The sequence below is a fragment of the Trichomonas vaginalis genome, chromosome II (genome assembly GCF_026262505.1).
Source record: "Trichomonas vaginalis G3 chromosome II, whole genome shotgun sequence".
In the NCBI taxonomy this organism is placed as follows: Eukaryota; Parabasalia; order Trichomonadida; family Trichomonadidae; genus Trichomonas; species Trichomonas vaginalis.
In genome coordinates this window covers 13,936,727-13,952,747 of record NC_067204.1, presented here as the reverse complement: position 1 = coordinate 13,952,747, position 16,021 = coordinate 13,936,727, and the positions used below count along the sequence as shown (strand labels likewise).

The 16,021-nt window shown below is 36.5% G+C and overlaps 11 protein-coding genes and 3 pseudogenes across 14 annotated transcripts, besides 1 other annotated feature; 7 read left to right on the top strand and 7 right to left on the bottom strand.

Moving 5' to 3' along the window:
• Nucleotides 1–15,503: part of a mobile genetic element that runs on past the window's edge.
• TVAGG3_0541610 (protein of unknown function, DUF4108 family) lies at nucleotides 2,933–3,313 on the top strand (the record flags this gene model as incomplete). The annotated part of the gene is made up of 1 exon (XM_051237924.1): nucleotides 2,933–3,313. A coding segment is annotated over one exon (381 nt), but the record flags the coding sequence as incomplete, so codon positions are not given.
• Nucleotides 3,828–4,688, top strand: TVAGG3_0541600 (annotated as a pseudogene). Its single transcript has one exon. A coding segment is annotated over exon 1 (861 nt).
• TVAGG3_0541590 (organellar and viral DNA polymerase type B) lies at nucleotides 5,253–5,859 on the bottom strand (the record flags this gene model as incomplete). The annotated part of the gene is made up of 1 exon (XM_051237923.1): nucleotides 5,253–5,859. A coding segment is annotated over one exon (607 nt), but the record flags the coding sequence as incomplete, so codon positions are not given.
• On the top strand, nucleotides 6,263–6,463 carry TVAGG3_0541580 (uncharacterized protein; the record flags this gene model as incomplete). Its single annotated transcript, XM_051237922.1, has 1 exon — nucleotides 6,263–6,463. One exon carries the CDS (start codon nucleotides 6,263–6,265, stop codon nucleotides 6,461–6,463), a length of 201 nt encoding a protein of 66 aa, XP_051095746.1.
• On the bottom strand, nucleotides 6,492–7,118 carry TVAGG3_0541570 (uncharacterized protein; the record flags this gene model as incomplete). Its single annotated transcript, XM_051237921.1, has 1 exon — nucleotides 6,492–7,118. The coding sequence occupies one exon, from the start codon at nucleotides 7,116–7,118 to the stop codon at nucleotides 6,492–6,494; it is 627 nt and encodes a 208-aa protein (XP_051095745.1).
• On the top strand, nucleotides 7,512–7,810 carry TVAGG3_0541560 (uncharacterized protein; the record flags this gene model as incomplete). Its single annotated transcript, XM_051237920.1, has 1 exon — nucleotides 7,512–7,810. A coding segment is annotated over one exon (299 nt), but the record flags the coding sequence as incomplete, so codon positions are not given.
• TVAGG3_0541550 (uncharacterized protein) lies at nucleotides 8,210–8,794 on the top strand (the record flags this gene model as incomplete). Its single annotated transcript, XM_051237919.1, has 1 exon — nucleotides 8,210–8,794. One exon carries the CDS (start codon nucleotides 8,210–8,212, stop codon nucleotides 8,792–8,794), a length of 585 nt encoding a protein of 194 aa, XP_051095743.1.
• On the top strand, nucleotides 8,827–9,527 carry TVAGG3_0541540 (annotated as a pseudogene). Its single transcript has one exon. A coding segment is annotated over exon 1 (701 nt).
• On the bottom strand, nucleotides 9,577–9,840 carry TVAGG3_0541530 (uncharacterized protein; the record flags this gene model as incomplete). The annotated part of the gene is made up of 1 exon (XM_051237918.1): nucleotides 9,577–9,840. The coding sequence occupies one exon, from the start codon at nucleotides 9,838–9,840 to the stop codon at nucleotides 9,577–9,579; it is 264 nt and encodes an 87-aa protein (XP_051095742.1).
• On the bottom strand, nucleotides 10,562–11,521 carry TVAGG3_0541520 (uncharacterized protein; the record flags this gene model as incomplete). Its single annotated transcript, XM_051237917.1, has 1 exon — nucleotides 10,562–11,521. A coding segment is annotated over one exon (960 nt), but the record flags the coding sequence as incomplete, so codon positions are not given.
• TVAGG3_0541510 (uncharacterized protein) lies at nucleotides 11,561–12,118 on the bottom strand (the record flags this gene model as incomplete). The annotated part of the gene is made up of 1 exon (XM_051237916.1): nucleotides 11,561–12,118. A coding segment is annotated over one exon (558 nt), but the record flags the coding sequence as incomplete, so codon positions are not given.
• Nucleotides 12,164–12,748, bottom strand: TVAGG3_0541500 (phage tail repeat-like family; the record flags this gene model as incomplete). Its single annotated transcript, XM_051237915.1, has 1 exon — nucleotides 12,164–12,748. The coding sequence occupies one exon, from the start codon at nucleotides 12,746–12,748 to the stop codon at nucleotides 12,164–12,166; it is 585 nt and encodes a 194-aa protein (XP_051095739.1).
• TVAGG3_0541490 (uncharacterized protein) lies at nucleotides 12,942–13,343 on the bottom strand (the record flags this gene model as incomplete). Its single annotated transcript, XM_051237914.1, has 1 exon — nucleotides 12,942–13,343. The coding sequence occupies one exon, from the start codon at nucleotides 13,341–13,343 to the stop codon at nucleotides 12,942–12,944; it is 402 nt and encodes a 133-aa protein (XP_051095738.1).
• TVAGG3_0541480 lies at nucleotides 13,361–14,319 on the top strand (annotated as a pseudogene). The gene has a single exon. A coding segment is annotated over exon 1 (959 nt).
• Nucleotides 15,504–16,021: the final 518 nt, after the last annotated feature.

Genomic DNA, 16,021 nt, shown 5'->3' with positions numbered 1-16,021 from the left:
TTTGAAGTTATATTTTTGTCTGCTTCAAGAACTTTCACCATTTCAGTTATACCAACTTCTTTGCTTTATGAAAATATTTTGGTTCAGCAAAGACCTGCTATTCTATAACATTTCCATTGTTGTGTATAAAGAACTATTCTGTCAATGTATTTGTATTGTTTGTGTGTGTAAACTTTGTTCTGCTTCAATTCGAAGAGATATCCGAATACGTCCATCTTTTTATTCTAAGTAAAATGTCATTTCCGAAAAATAGAAGCGTGAGTGTTTCAAAAGGTTTTAATGGCGGTGGCAGATGTGAAGTTAAATTCACCAACTCAACAAACAGTCAAAGTGTTGTTGTCAATGTCAAAGAAAGATGTTGAAGTGGGGAAACCATACGAAGACGAAGATGGTATAACAATAGTTCCTGTAAAGAACAACCAACATATCCTGAAGTTAGCAGAGACTTAAGTTCTGTTGCAGATATTCGAAATGACTACAAACAACTGAAAGACAAACTTAAAACTCAGGAGAAGATTTGTCAAGCTTTAGGTATAATGTTAAACTTGGTCGAACACAACCCTGTAAAAGTGAACTCATATGTCATCGCACCTCATGAAATTTTGAAAGAACTATTGAAACTTTTGAAGAGGCAGACGATATAAACATCAAAGAAATAGACCCGACGTTAGTTGCTGTGGTGTTTCATATAATGTCATTGACAAGATATACGTTATGAAAGGAGGTGAAACGTTGAACTTAAAATATAGTTTCCCAGACGTCATAAAAATATTTGACGAACCAACATTTCATTAAAATTTATTTGCTAAGTAAATGGCAGAAGACATAGTGGTTTATACTATTACGACTAAAAACCTGAGTCATATAATTCTATAACAACAAACTTACAAAAGTCCTCAAGGACGATATTGTAAACTAACCTTAAACACAATGACGACTAAAGCCTGTTTTGCTTTTGACACAGAAGATTTTATTGTTGTGAATGGTAAAAAATACTCCTTTGAAGATACTTATCAGATATACCACAACAGGTTTTGTTGACTTATTTAATACTTTAAGGACGGGTGTAACATGTGCTGCAACTAGAGCAGGTTTCATTATGTTTGGATGTCCGACTGAGTTTACTATAAACAATATGAGCTATAATACAAAACTTATTTCTGGTTTTTACTACCAACAATTTCCTATAACAGGAAAAGGTGTCATACAGGAATGTCTATTCCATTGACATTAAGCACACCTATTTTATATATTGTTTCAAACTTAGGTTCAAAGTGCTATTCGAATGTTGACAGAAACTACTATGACCAAAAGATATCATGCGTATAAACAACACTTTCTCTGCTGGTTTGCCTATTGTTCATTCGAATGCAGAGTTTCAGCTTTATAAACTCAAACACTTAGCAAACATAAACTTAACCTTAGTTGACGCAAACTTTTGTTCCTGTAAAACTTTTATGTCCTATGTATTGTCAATGACGGCAGAAAGTTTCGAATTGGAAGATGCAACTGGTGAAAGTATTGTACTACAAGAACAACTTCAACAACAAATAGCTCAAGAACAACAATGCAACAAATGGAACAAATGCAACAACAAAGTCAAGAATAAAAAAATATTTTTTTTATTTTTATAAAAATGTACAGAATAGACGTTTCAGATTTTTATGACTTCCAAAGCGTTCAGAAATAATGTGTCCATTTAGAGACTATAACAAAGCAGTCGAGAATTTGAAACGTTTAGTCTTTATGTCGACTCTGCCCAGAATGTTATGTTATGAAAAATGGGATGTTGTCTTTAACAAACCAAGAGCAACATAGTTTCAGAACAAGAATGTAGACAGAAACTTAAGAAAATAAAAGTTGTACAAGTTGGAATGAAGATGTTAGATGCTTGGGATATCTTATTGTCAAAGTTAGAAGATTTTTCAGTTCGAGGTATAAAGTTCTATACACCTTCTCCAAACTTCTATTCTATCTTCACTGGATATAAATACGAACAAGTAGAAATGGAAAGAAAAATTATAGAAGCTTGGTTAGACCATGTCAAAGAAATTATATGCAATGGAAACGAAAGAGTCTATGAGTATATCTTTATGTTGGTTTTGCAAACATCTTACAACATCCAAGTGCTAAAAATGAAACTGCTCTCATTAAATTGGAAAACAAGGAACAGGTAAGAACACATTCTTTACAGATATCTTGTGCAAACTGTTAGAGGGCTATTCGAACCCGAATATGACAAACTTAGAAACATCTGTGGCAAGTTTAACTCCTCAATTAGAATATGAAACTTATAGTATGTAACGAACTTCAAAGTATAGATACAACAAAAGTTTTGAACTCGGATGCTTTGAAGAGTCTTATAACAGACAAAGTTGGAGTTGTTGAAAGAAAAATAAAGACCAAAGAGTTTGTGAAATGTTGCAAATTTCATTATGGTTTCAACACGCCGTTCCGATGAAGTTAGAAAGTTCTGACAGAAGATATGTAGTTGTCAAACGTCAGATTCTCATATGCAAGATACAGAATATTTTGACGACTTAGCAGAAACTTTGACACCTAACTTTTACAACCACTTGTTCTCATATTTCATGACATTAGATATTTCAAAGTTCAATCCAAGACAAATTCCATACCGAAGAAAGACAAACATTGTTAGAAGCAAACAAGAGTGTATATGAACTGTTTATAGATGAACTAACTTTGAGTGTTTAGATGAAAGGTCATTGTACGATTCATATAAACAATATTGTCAAGAGTATGGTTATATGACAGCGTCTAAACGAACATTCTTGGCAAATGTCAAAAATCTTTTAGACTTCAGAACGGCGTATATACAAAGAAAAATTTTTATGAGTAAATTTAAAAAAATATTTTTTTATCCGATAGAAAAGATGACGAAATTATTTCAGTAAATAAGTACATGACAGAAGTCAAAGAAGAACTAGACCCATTCGCTTATTTGAATGTTTACTTCTACCATTTTGAAAAGTCTACATTTGACAAAGTTTGGAACATCGAACCAGTTAAGTTTGCTATTGTGACTAAAAATGGTGCGAAATTTGAAGACTTAGACATAGAAGGTTTGTTAGCAGTCAAAGAAAATTTTGACAGAAGGTTCTCAAACCTTAAAGAAGGCAAAGCATACAAACTTGTTATACCTTATGAACCAAAGAAAGCAGACGACTATGAATATTATGAGTCTAAGATAGTTGAAGTTCAAGGTAAATTGGGTAAAAAGATTTTAGAGTCTAAGCCAGTGTTTGCTCCTAAAGAGGAAGAGAACATTGACATTGACCCAGAAATGTTCTAAAAATAAAATTTTATTTTTACATGTCAAATTTCTTTTTCTCTGGAACTGGTTCAGGTTCTTTCTCTCTTCTTCTTCTACTTTCTTTTTCTACTTTCTTTTCTTTCTTTTCTCTTCTTCTTCTTTTCTGGTGGAGTTATGTCAAATTTCGAACCATATTTATGTAAAAGTTCTTTGTCCTTTAATAGCTCTTCTATTCTGTTTTCTATTTCATCTTCAAGAACAGCGCATGTGTCTTCTTTGCATTCTAAGAACTTTTGTTGGACTTCATCTTTCCAATCGGCGTCATCTCTGTCAACAAGTCTGTCATTGACAAATTTTAAGACTCTCTGTAATGTTTTATGGTTCTTGTCATATTCCCAGAAACAGAACTTTAGAACAAATTCACCTTTCTTGTTTACACTATGTAAGATTTTATGGTCGACAGATGTTTTGAGTCGAAAAGTTTGTCTCGAATATAGATAGCGAAATCGCTAGACATTTTCTAAAAATAAAAATTTTTAATTTTTCTAAAAATATGTTAGAAAAAAAGTTTGCTGACATTGACAAGAAATTTGAGAATGTTTTAAACAAGAACAAGAGGAAGTTAGAAAATGCTCAGATAAAACCCATACATGACAAGTTCTTATTTGCTCAGAATGGTATAACAGGTCTAATTGCACCACCTGGGTCGGGTAAGACTTTCACTTATCTTAAAATGGCTGCACAACAACAAGAACTAGATGAGAAGAACCCATTCTATGAGTTAGTAGTCATTTGTAGTACTTCTGGTCAATTTGACCAAACCGTCAATTCGTTCAAAGATATTATAAAGAAGTCTAAGTTAGTATGTATAAAAGACTCTGAGTTGTTAGATTGGATAAAGAAGTACCAAAGAAGAGTTTTGAAGTACAATGCTATAAATGAGTATGTCAATTCGAAGTTTAAAGACCCAAATGAGGAAATGCAGAGAATATTAGAGAAGAAACACTTCAGAAACAAACAGAAAGAGATAGAATACATTTCGAAGAAATTGCAATCTTACGATTGGAAGACTTACCCTCATAGATGTCTTCTTATTTAGATGACTTTGCTTCTCATCCTTTGTTAAAGAACAGAGAACAAGACATGTGTCGAATTCTTAAGAAGCTCAGACACTTTAACATCTCAGTTGTCATTTGTGTACAGACAGCAAAGAGTTTAAGTAAGGATGTTAAAAGAATACTTACTGATATCATACTTTTCCCTGGATTGTCCGAAGACGATTTCATGGAACTTATGAAAGAGTCCATGGCAGGTAAGTTTGACAGACATGAACTATGGGAGAAGTACAAAGTCATACAAGACCCTCATACTTCTTTCAGAATTCACATCTACGCGAACAAAGTTCAAATTGTAAAAAGTCAATAAAAAATAAATGTTTAGGGTAGATGGGTATATCTAACCCGATATCTACCCTCTTTTCTACCCCAGTTATTTTATAAACGTTTTACATGGTAAACGTTATTTTTAAAATTTTGTGAAAACTCAACGGTTTGACACATGCCCTAAAAATTATTTTACTCAGAATTTTGTGCTGAATTCAATAAAAATATATTTTAGGGTAGAAGGTTAGATATACCCTCTTTTCTACCCTCTTTTCTACCCCAGTTATTTTATAAGCGTTTTACATGGTAAACATTGTGAATTCGTGAAATTCTAAACAATTTCGTAGCTTCTATTTCTTCTGTCAGTACATCGAATGTTTTCACAATGCCGAAAGTTTCTTTATATTTCTTCTTGACATCTGAAAGAAGGAAATCGTCAGCTGTTGGATAGTTTTTGTTCAGAAATGTCAACATGTCCATTTTATCTTCTGCTGGTTTCTCTACTTCTTTCTTTAAGTCAGCATAGTCGTTTCGCATACGTTCTATCTCTTTGACGGAGTAGTTATATTTCCTCATTGCTGCTTTACATTTAGAACATTGTGGGTTCATTTTAGCATTGTACATTGAAATCTTACCTGCTAGTATGACTAAGGCGTCAATTGCTCTCTTTAACTCAAAAGTTGCGGGTTTTATCTGTTCATTCCATACCTTACCTCTTCTATCTTTATCTCTTATCTGCCATACACATTTTGCAACTAACGAAACAAAGTTGTCGTAGGTCTTAAACTCCCCAGATTTATATATGTCAGAGATGTTCTTATATACCATGTCGCAATCTTTGTCCATGACTTTGTGGTTGCAATGAAATCCTAGAAACTCATAGTTTACCTTTCGTATGAACTTCTTTATTTCTACTGAGTCAGTCAGTCCGACTTCTATTTCATCGAATTCTGGAATAGTAAGCTTTTGTTGTTGTATTTCAGGAAGTTTAGGTAGATGGTCAATAATATCCTGCATTTCATAAAGATACTGTTCATTTGTTTCATCTTTCGCAGTGCAATCTAAATCTCCTTGGAGAAGTTCTTGCTTTATCTTCTGGATTGTTGTTTCGAAAGTATATGAAGAAGGAATGAAGCTTTTCATCTCTACTAACATTGAAGTTGGGTTCATGACTAAAGAGTTTGGTGCTGTTGTTGCTAACATGTTCTTACAATAAAAATAAAAAAATATTTTTTTAAAAAAACCAACTTTATTTTTTATTTCGGGAAAACTCATGACAAATTCAAGAGGGTAGAAAAGAGGGTAGAAAAGAGGGTATATCTAACCTTCTACCCTAAAATATATTTTTGCTGAAAAAGTGTCATTTTTTCATGTCAGAAGACTCGAAGGTGCAACACTTCCAAAATACCGACGAACTCAGAAGAGCAGCATGGCAGTATGTTCTTGACAACTTCTATGAGTTCTCCAGGTACACCTTGGAAAATGCTGAAGAACTCCGACACAGAGAATTTGGAGAAATTGCACTCCAATACTACCTTGACAAACAAAGGGTAAACAAAGGGTAAAATAAGACTAAAAACTTAACGTTTTAAAAAGTGACATTTTTATGAGCTCCGAGCCACCGAGAAAACTTGGTCAGATGTTAGCAGCTTACTTCCCTGAGGAGGATGGAAGCGTTACATACGTAAGGTTCAAAAACAACGAACCTGGAATTGCGTACCAAATTCGCAATTACATGACCATGGAAGAGTACGAAAGGTTCCTACAAGAGAAACCAGCTCTAAACAACTCAGAAAAGAAAGAGTAAAAAGTTTAACTCGTAATTGTTTATTTTTTTACTTGTATGGGCAAGCTGCAAGAATGAAGTCAACTATCTCAGTCTTTGTCTTGACCAGTTGGACTGCTCTTGCGAGTACGTCTGTTTTGCGGTCTCCAGCTGGTGTCTGACCTTCGTAATTGCGCATGTTCTTGAGAGCTCCAGTTGTAAATGGTTGTAGGATGAAGAGTCTCTCAGACTGCTTGAGGTAGTCTTCACGGTCACGAACCGAATCTGTGGTACGAGTCGAATCGGTCGATTTGAGGGAAGAGACTGAAAGCCTGTCTTCTTCCATAGGGGCTGTGGCATACTCTTTGCGTAAACGGTTCAGACCTTCTTCGAACTCTTGGTCTCTCTTGGACTGAGATTGGAATTTGAATTGGGGTGGAGGGTTTGACATGAACATCCAAGGGTTAGGGAAGTAAGGCATGGGTTGAGGAGGGTAGTTTGGAAAGCCTTGTGGTGGGTAGTTTGGAAAGCCTTGTGGTGGGTAGTAACCTTGAGGTGGAAATTGGTAGTAATTCGGAGGTCCTTGTTGGAACTGAGGTTGCTGTGGGGAGCCTTGTGGAGGTGGAACCTGTTGTGGTGCTGGAGCATGCTGTTCTTCTGGCTGTGGAACGGGTTCAGTAGGTGGGACGTCGGACATTCGTTTGTGTCTTAACCGTCTTTGTTCTGAAACAATATAATATTGTCTTGAAAAAGTACAATATTGTCTTGAAAAAGTACAATATTGTCTTGAAAAAGTACAACATTGTCTTGAAAAAGTACAACATTGTCTTGAAAAAGTACAACATTGTTCTGAAAAAGTACAACATTGTTCTGAAAAAGTTCAAGACTTGTTCTGAAAAAGTACAGCCGTACTCAAATTTGAGAGACATTGTACTGAAAAAGTACAACATTGTACTGAAAAAGTACAACATTGTACTGAAAAAGTACAACATTGTCTTGAAAAAGTACAACATTGTCTTGAAAAAGTACAACATTGTCTTGAAAAAGTACAACATTGTCTTGAAAAAGTACAATATTGTACTGACTCAGTATGGAGCTTGACCCCTTAGACGAAGCAATTTATCTAATTGAGGTAAATGAAACCGTGAAGGAATATCTCAGCAAGTGCAAACCAAGCAAGTCCATTGGCTTCTGGTTGTCCAAGAATAGTGTCTTAAAGTTGGAAATTGAAACAGGTGTTGCAATTCAAGTTCCAGAAGGCACTGCATTCGATGATATTAAGGATGTGAAGAAAGAAGCCCTCTTGAAGTTCTTCATGAAACGTCCTTGGATACTACTTCCATATCGTGAGAGCCCAATTCCACGAATTACACAAATTCTCAGAGCACTACTTCACTACTCTGGACAGCCGTTCTTCATAACCTCAGAAGGCGACATCCAACCAATTCAGTAAACATCTCATTTTAACTTCACTTTTTTTATGTTTTTACTCACACTCGTACTCAACAGGTTTGTGTACAACTATTTCAACTGTGAACCTTGTATTGACCGGTCTTCCTGCAAATGCAAGTTCGGTCAATACACAATTTATGGTGGCAAGAAAGACAGTGGGGAATGTTATTCTGACATCTGTTGTTGCGCTCGAGAGAGAATTGAAATTCCAGACCCAACTCCAACAAGAACTCTCAAGTTGCCGAAGACTCATGTGAAGAAGAAGCCTTCTGGTAAGTTTCTTATAGCCATCTATATGGCACGCTTTGAGTAAAAACATTTTTTTTTCTTTTTTGAATGAAGCAAGTTAAATTCGTCCCACACCAAACTCAATGGACCGATGAAGAGTTTCAAGCTATGGTTGAAGGTGTTGAGAACGACATAGACGGCGAACTTGAAGGAGCTCAAACCACAATTGCAACCAAAATTGCACAAGTCAAGGAACAGATAGCTCCACTTAAAGCTACCAAAGCTACTCTTGACCTCATGGATAGTTACCGTTTAGAAGTAAAGAGTGGAATAAGACAATTAAAATTAAAACTTCTAAACTACGAAGCTATACTCCAAAAGTTAGCAGAAATGAGAAGACTTTACCAGAGCTACTTACATGTAAGGGACTTACCTTCAAGCAGTCCGACCAAAGATGAATTTTCTGACATTGTCCCAATTTTGTCCGAAAGTCAGCTCAGATGTTTCGAACTGCTCCCAACATATCCAGAATATGAACGTTTGCCTGAACTCTTCCGCAATCTCAAAAAACGTTTTTTGGTTCTCATGTTCGAAACTTTTATCGGAAGAGACAACAAACGTTCAGAAGAAGAACAAGATATTATTTTAAACTTGTTGTATGACTTAACCGTCATAACAAGCTTTTTGAAGTAAAACCGTCATTCTCAAACCACTTCATTTTTTCGATGTCCGAACAAGCACCGAAGCCGAACACAATGGCAGATGTCCTTTCAATGTTGCCAGACAAGCGCCCAGTTCAAATTCAAATTTTGAATTTGAAAGCTCATCTGACAAACACCGTTCAGACTCTCCAAAGTAGTCTTATGGAAGAGATGACCAAGCTCAAAGCCGATGTCCTCATGAACCAAGCTTCCAATGAGAAATGCCTGAATGATTTGACGGAAACCTTGCGCATTTACGAGAGAGAGAACCGAGACCTTGCCAGACTCATCTACCGTTTCTTCGAAGAGATAGACGCCATCTGGAAGGTACTCGGAAAGGACAGAACTGCAACACCGTATTCGTGAACACAGAATTGAAGAAGGAATTGTCGAGGAAGAAGAGAAACACGAAGAAGAGAAGAGGAAGAAGAGGAAGAAGAGAAACACGAAGAAGAGGAAGTTTGGGCAACCCTTGTTGCCGATGACACTTACGAAATTTCCCAACCCTACCCATACCAAATCCGCAACAAGGAGACCGGCAAGGTTCTTACCCCAGTTCCTCAACAACTTGGGACACTTGAACCTTACCCTTCGGAATTACGGTTCAATCTCCATGGGCAAGCTTGTCGCAATTCAATGGGTTCCAAATCCAACAAGAGACGAAGGTCAGACACATTGACGGTGACAAGCTCAACAACCGTAAGGAGAACCTCGAGTGGTTCTAAGAGTAAAAAAATTTTATTTTAGGGGGAAACCCCGAGTAAATTTAGGTGTTTAGTTCATTAAGTGGGTTAAATTAAGGGTAATTTGGACAATTAGCTCCCGACCTCTGAATTGGACTCTTTCGTCATCCCAGTTGCGTAGGAGGTCGTCCCAGAGGAGTTGGTAGAATTGCCAATCCAAGGACGATTTGTCCTCCCAGGCATTGAGGATGTACTGCTCGTAGAGTCTCATGACCTCTGCCTTGCACCAGACACCCTCTCCCTTGGAACGTAAGGCTTCTTCGAAGTGCTCGAATGCGATTGGCTGCGGGACCATCTGAAATGACACTTTTTGTCCGTTTGGTCAATGTTCGTGTCTCGTGCCATAGTCGACGAAAATACAAACAAACAGGTTATATATGAGTTTGAGACCAAGAATGGTGTAACTCGACCTGTCCGATTCAAATTCGAATAAAAATTTTTTATTCATGCAATGTTTTATTTCTGTGCCGTCTTCAAGTATGCCCCAGTACTTACGCTTGGAGAGGACATGAACTTCGGTGAAAATTTTGTCCAATTTGAATTGACCCATCTTTTCACCGACCATTCCCATTTCAATGAGTTTGTTATACCTTCTTCGTTCGTCATGAGTGCGTCAATGTTCTCATAGTAAACCTTCACTTTGGATTTGACTTCGGAGAAGAATTTGTTGTAGTTGTCAAGGACTGCCTTTGCGAACTGAGGGTAAGACCAATGTTCGACAATAGGTTTTACTGTGGTTACTAAGCCACTTGACCTTGAGTGAATTCGTACTTCAAAACAAAAGGGAGAACCTTTCAACAAAGTTGTCGACCTTCTCATAGTGTTTACTCTTCATCTTGAGGTTTCTTAATGGAATATCCCCATGTCGAATTCATAAGCAATTTGAGTGTCATTGCAAGTTTGGGGTTTGAAGCTTTCCTAATATCATACAGTTGTTGTATGACTTTTCCAACTGTATAGTTCCTTCCTGGGAACTCACCGTCTTCGTTTGGAATTCCAGTCGGGATATATTGGACGAACCTCATGTACGCAGCGTTAAGGTCGACATAGTATATCTTTTCATCTGAGTCGAACTTGTCGCAACCAATGGGTCCAGTTCGTGGAAATTCAAGTGAGTCTCTTATCTTCTGAGAAACTTCGCCTGCTATCTCATAAACATCGTCGAAGCAACCTGTTTCATATAAAACCTTCTGACCTAACTCAGATGCTCTCCAATACAATTTGACGTCAATTGGATGTCTCAATGGAAGTTTGTTTATAGCATCTTGAAGTTCTTGCAACCTCATTGGAAGTTCTTCTGGTTCAGGTTGGTATCCGAACAATCCAACTCCTTTTGGAACAGTGTACTTCTTTTGTGCTATAACTTTGTCTGGAACAACTTTTGGTCTTGCTAACAATGAAAAGTTTGTTTCGTCTTTTGGTACAAAAGTTTCTGTCAGCTTGTCATCTGGAATTGGTTCCAACAAACCTTTCTCGAAAAGAATGTTTACAGCTCTGACAATGTTGCACTTGCCTTTTCCGAACAATGGGTTTGTAAGACTTTCGTTCAACATGAAGTGGTTGTGGACAATTACAATCTTCAACCATGGTAAGTCTTTGTCAACAACATAGTCGTCATGTGAAGAACCTTTAGCTGTAGGTATGTTGACTCGGATATTGACATTTGCCAACGGTGCAACTTTTGCCAATTGACCTCTGAGAATGTACCTTGTCTTCACACATGACTCAAGATACTTCATCTTCTCATCTGTAACAAGACCAGAGTTCCTGAGACATGTAAGAATACAAGGTTCATTGACAATTGTTTCAATTGAATTGTAAATTCCATACCTTGTCAAGTCAATGTCAGACTTATTTATGAACGGGAAGTATCCAGCATGTTGTCTGACTGCTTGAGGGTTAGGTTGGTACCATTCAAATTTTACACTTGCAATTCCTTCAATTGCATTCAAAATGTCTGAGTCGGAGTCAACCATTTGTTCTCTCTTTGTAGTCTTGAAAGCGTCAAGAAGCATTGCAGCTGTTGTGACATTGCCATGTGCATAGTAAATGTGACCATCCAAATCTGTTACGGTTAGTCTGAGATTGTATCCTTTCTTATTTCCGTCTTGTATGGCAGCAAGTACTCCCATGAAGCCTTCTTTGTTCTTTCCTTCGTCAAAGTTTACTGTAAAGGTTCGACCAGATGTAATTTGACTTCTAACTTCACGATACTTTTCATATGCATATCTTGTTCTTTCCATGGGAGCATGTGCGTCTTCACCTTTTCCTTTTTTCCTTCTCAAAGGATGCAATTGTTCGTCATGTTTCCAGTAGAATCTGGCAAAGCCGTCGTGTCCTTCAACTTGAGGTTCACTAACATCGAAAGGCATGTCCATAAGACGTTCTTCTTCTAACCTCTCTAGTCTGTTTGGATAATTTGCGCGTGCTGTTTCCAAGTCCATTTCATAGCGAAGACCAGACAATTTGTCATAGACTTTTATGGGTCTTCCCTTCCTATATTTAAAATTCTTTGAAACTTTCCAACCATATCTTTCTAACTCTGCTTTTATTCTAGCAGATTTTCTATCCATTCTATATGGGGGCATTTTTATAAAAATAAAAAAATATTTTTTTCTTTACTTTACATAACCGCCTGCTGCCATAAGTCTTTGACGCCAACCCATACCAGCTAATGAAGGTTGACTTGGTTTAGTTTGGAAACTAACCTTTGGTTTTGGTTTATCTTCAGTTTTTGGCTTCCCTTCTTCTATCGGTTTTTCGTCACTTTTCGGTTCCTCTGACTTTACCTCACTTGCAGGTATGGTTGTGTCGTCAACATCTTCATAAATATCATATGCCATTTGTTTTTGTTTTCCTTTCAACTTTTTGTGTTTGTTGTAAAGTTTAGAATATTTCGACTCTAAGTCAATGAGATGTTCTATAATGAACTGTTGGTCAGTGAAGTAAACTTTTCCATCTGTTGTCTCGAAAGCTCCTTCAGACTTCAATATTTTATTTGTGAGAGTCTGTTTCTTTTTTGAGATACTAGCCGTTCCATTTCTATGAAAAGTGACTTTGTAGTTAGGGTTTGTATTTCCAGACCTGGCACTTTCTATTATTGAATTTTTCTCTTCATCTGTAAGTTCTTTGACAGGTTTTGACAATGGTTCTGAACTTTTTGTTTGTGGTGTCAAATCTACCGTTTCAACTTCTTCGGTCATTTCATCTCAGTAAAAAATTTTAGTTTGGTTTGTTTTCAACTGGTTGTTTAGGTTTTTTAAGTCGGTCTAAAACTTCCTGAGGTATAGGAAGAACTTGACAAACACGTGGTTGTGTAACTGCTGGAAGCGACAAATCCATCTTGAACCCATTTGTCTCAATGCTGTATTGTTCATTTCATCTCAGTAAAAAAATTTACATTCCCCACGTTTGAGGCGGTTGCGGTTGGTTGTTGTTTACCCACTGTTGTGCATGGTTATATCCTCTGTTAAAGAATCTTTCACCTTGGTCCATATAGTGCCCTGCTTGGTTATAGTAGTCATTTGCTTTGTTATAGTAGTTTCCTGCTTGTCTTCCTACATTGTCCATCCATCCTTGAACTTTTCCTCTTGTTTCAGGATTTGGAATAAGATTTGCTGCATCTCGTGCTACCTCCCAACCTTTCTGTACAGTTTGTATAATAGGTTGTGCTTTCTCTTTAAGTATACCTAATGTACTCAAAATCTTCCTTCCAATTCCAAATGCACCTCTGGCTATTGTTCCCACTGCGGGCAAAAATCTGGATGCAACTCCTGCTAATGCGCCAAATAAACCCATTTCTTATAGGGTAAAAAATGACGAATCCAAACAAGGACCCCTATGTTTCTAAAGCAACAAAGAAAGCACTCATGATAAAAATCTTTAGTTCAACACCAAATGCTTGGTTTATGGATATCTTGGAAAACATTCCGAGGTATAGAGAAGATGGACCACCATACTGGCTAATATTTGTCGGTCAAAACACAAGATACTGTGAAGCCATACCATTACAGTCCAAAAATATTTTAGATGTGAAAACTGCTTTGACAATATTCGTTGACAAATACCATCCAACAAAACTGACATCTGACTGTGAAAGTTCTTTCAAATCAGACGATATTAAAAACTATCTGCGTTCAAAAAATGTAAACCAATATTTCATTGTCGACCAAAACCATTCTGCTCTTGGTGTCATTGACAGTTGTATAAAAATCTTAAGAGACTTAAACAACCACAAGGTGGTGAGGTAGATGAAATGTCATATGACGACAAATATAGACACTTCTCCATGGCAAAGATGAGACAAGTTTTAAATATTTACAATAGCCGTAAACAAAAAGGTTTGGGAAACCACTCCCCCGAAGAAATGAAAAACAACCCCGACTTAGAGAAAGACTATATATTTAATAGTTTAGTCAAAAGAGACAAACAAGAAAGAATGCCAGGCTTCAAACTTAAGAAAGGTGACAAAGTAAAAATAGAAATACCTAAACGCGACCCATATGAAAATACTATTGACTATGACAACAATGGGAACTCGACAGGTACTCGCATTCGTGTTCGTAAAAATAGAAGAAAGTATACAAGAGAATATTATGAAGTTTTAGGCAAACATGGCAAAATGTACAGACTGCAAGCAGAAGATAAAACTACTATTGTCAGACCTCGTTTCAAACTTGTCAAAGTTCAAGGTGGTATACTTTCAAAGACAGTTCCTAACAAATATAAGACAACTCCTGACGAATATGCTAAAGAAGTTGAAAATGACGACTAAGCATTTCTATACCATGCGTAAACTGTCATGTAAGGTGGCATGTAGTCTTTACTCTGTCCCGTTGTTTGCGTATACCTGAAACGCGATGTGTATGGCTTCCTCCTACCTCAGTGTTACTCCAGTAACAATTTATAGCAAACTTAACGTCCTCTTTAACATCATATCCTTTACCTTTTGTCATTCCTGACCAATCCCAAAATCTATGACTATGCAAACCTGCTTCAGATGTACTTAAATTTATGTAGTGACTGTGCGCAGGTAAATTTGCACCTGAAATCGTTTTACTTCCACCTGTTTCCTTTGAAGAGTTTGCACAATACAAAAACCTGTCGACTATTTGAGTCCAAGTTCCAAAACCAAGTACTACTTCTGGTCTGGTAGAGTTCATTGACGTATAAATAGAACCTATAGGATATGTTTGAAGTATTTCTGTCTTTAACGTTTGAAGCTCTGTTTTGTCAGCTTTTTTATCTAACTCATCGTTAACATATGTTTTGTCAGCTTTTTTATCTAACTCATCGTTAACATATGTTTTGTCAGCTTTTTTATCATATAAATCTTGAGCAGTGAATTTAACTTTGTTTTCATCCTCCATGACATAGACATTTCTACATTTAATGTCTCATCGTTGTTATGTCATCCTCCGATGTTAAACCTTGTGGAAAGTTAGGAGGTTTCCAATTTAATACATCCCCACCAGTTCCATCAGGTTCTTCAACCGTTCCTGCAATATTTTCTATACCAACAGTTGCGAAGAAATCGTGTGTATGTCCAACGTCACTTTTCCTGTTTAAGGTTTCTTGTAAGTTTGTAATATTTGCAATGGTATGTGTATGGTTCTTATCCGCTTTAAGGTCTAAACATCCTGAAACCCACCCTGTATTGGCTTTACCTTCTAAAATCTTCGATGTCCGTTCATTATACCATTCAACCCTTTCTTTAATTTCATTGTCTTTTTCATCCACATATTCCTTATCTGCCTTCTTCACTAACGCACTAGCCATACAACCCCTATCTACCTTCTCCTCTAACTCACTGTTGACATATGTTTTGTCAGCTTTCTTTTCAAGGCTAACGTTTAAGTCTGTTATTTCAGATATAGAATGTGTATGTCCAACGTCACTTTTCCTGTTTAAGGTTTCTTGTAAGTTTGTAATATTTGCAATGGTATGTATATGAGTCTTTTTAGAATATTCGTTTTCAGCTCTTGTCACTTCACTTGACATTTTATTGTCAACATATGTTTTGTCCGCTAGTTCAGGATGAGTATGTTCTTTCGTTGCATATGTTGCATCTGCTCTGTCATGTTCTTCTTGAACTTTTTCAATGACATACTCTTTGTCAGCTTTGTTGTCAACATCTGCTTTCAAAAGAAGTTCATCTATAGGTTTCTCGTTTAAAGTTCCTTTTGTTGGATTTATACAAACAGTATGGTTCTTATTGTCTTGAAATAGAAACTCGTCTGTCATTGGGTTTATCGTCAGTTTTAAGTTTCCTTCTTTCAATGACTCAGATATCTTAGAATAGTTTGAAAAGTTTGTTGTGTTCTTATTTAGAGCTTGCAAAATGAGTTGTCGGTTGTGTTTTATTTCTCTCATAGACGCTGTTTCATTTGACATTTTTATTCTAGATAAAATATGCTTCCAATAGAAAAAGAAAATTCAAGAGTTGCTACAACTAAACCATTAGATGAACTTTTACT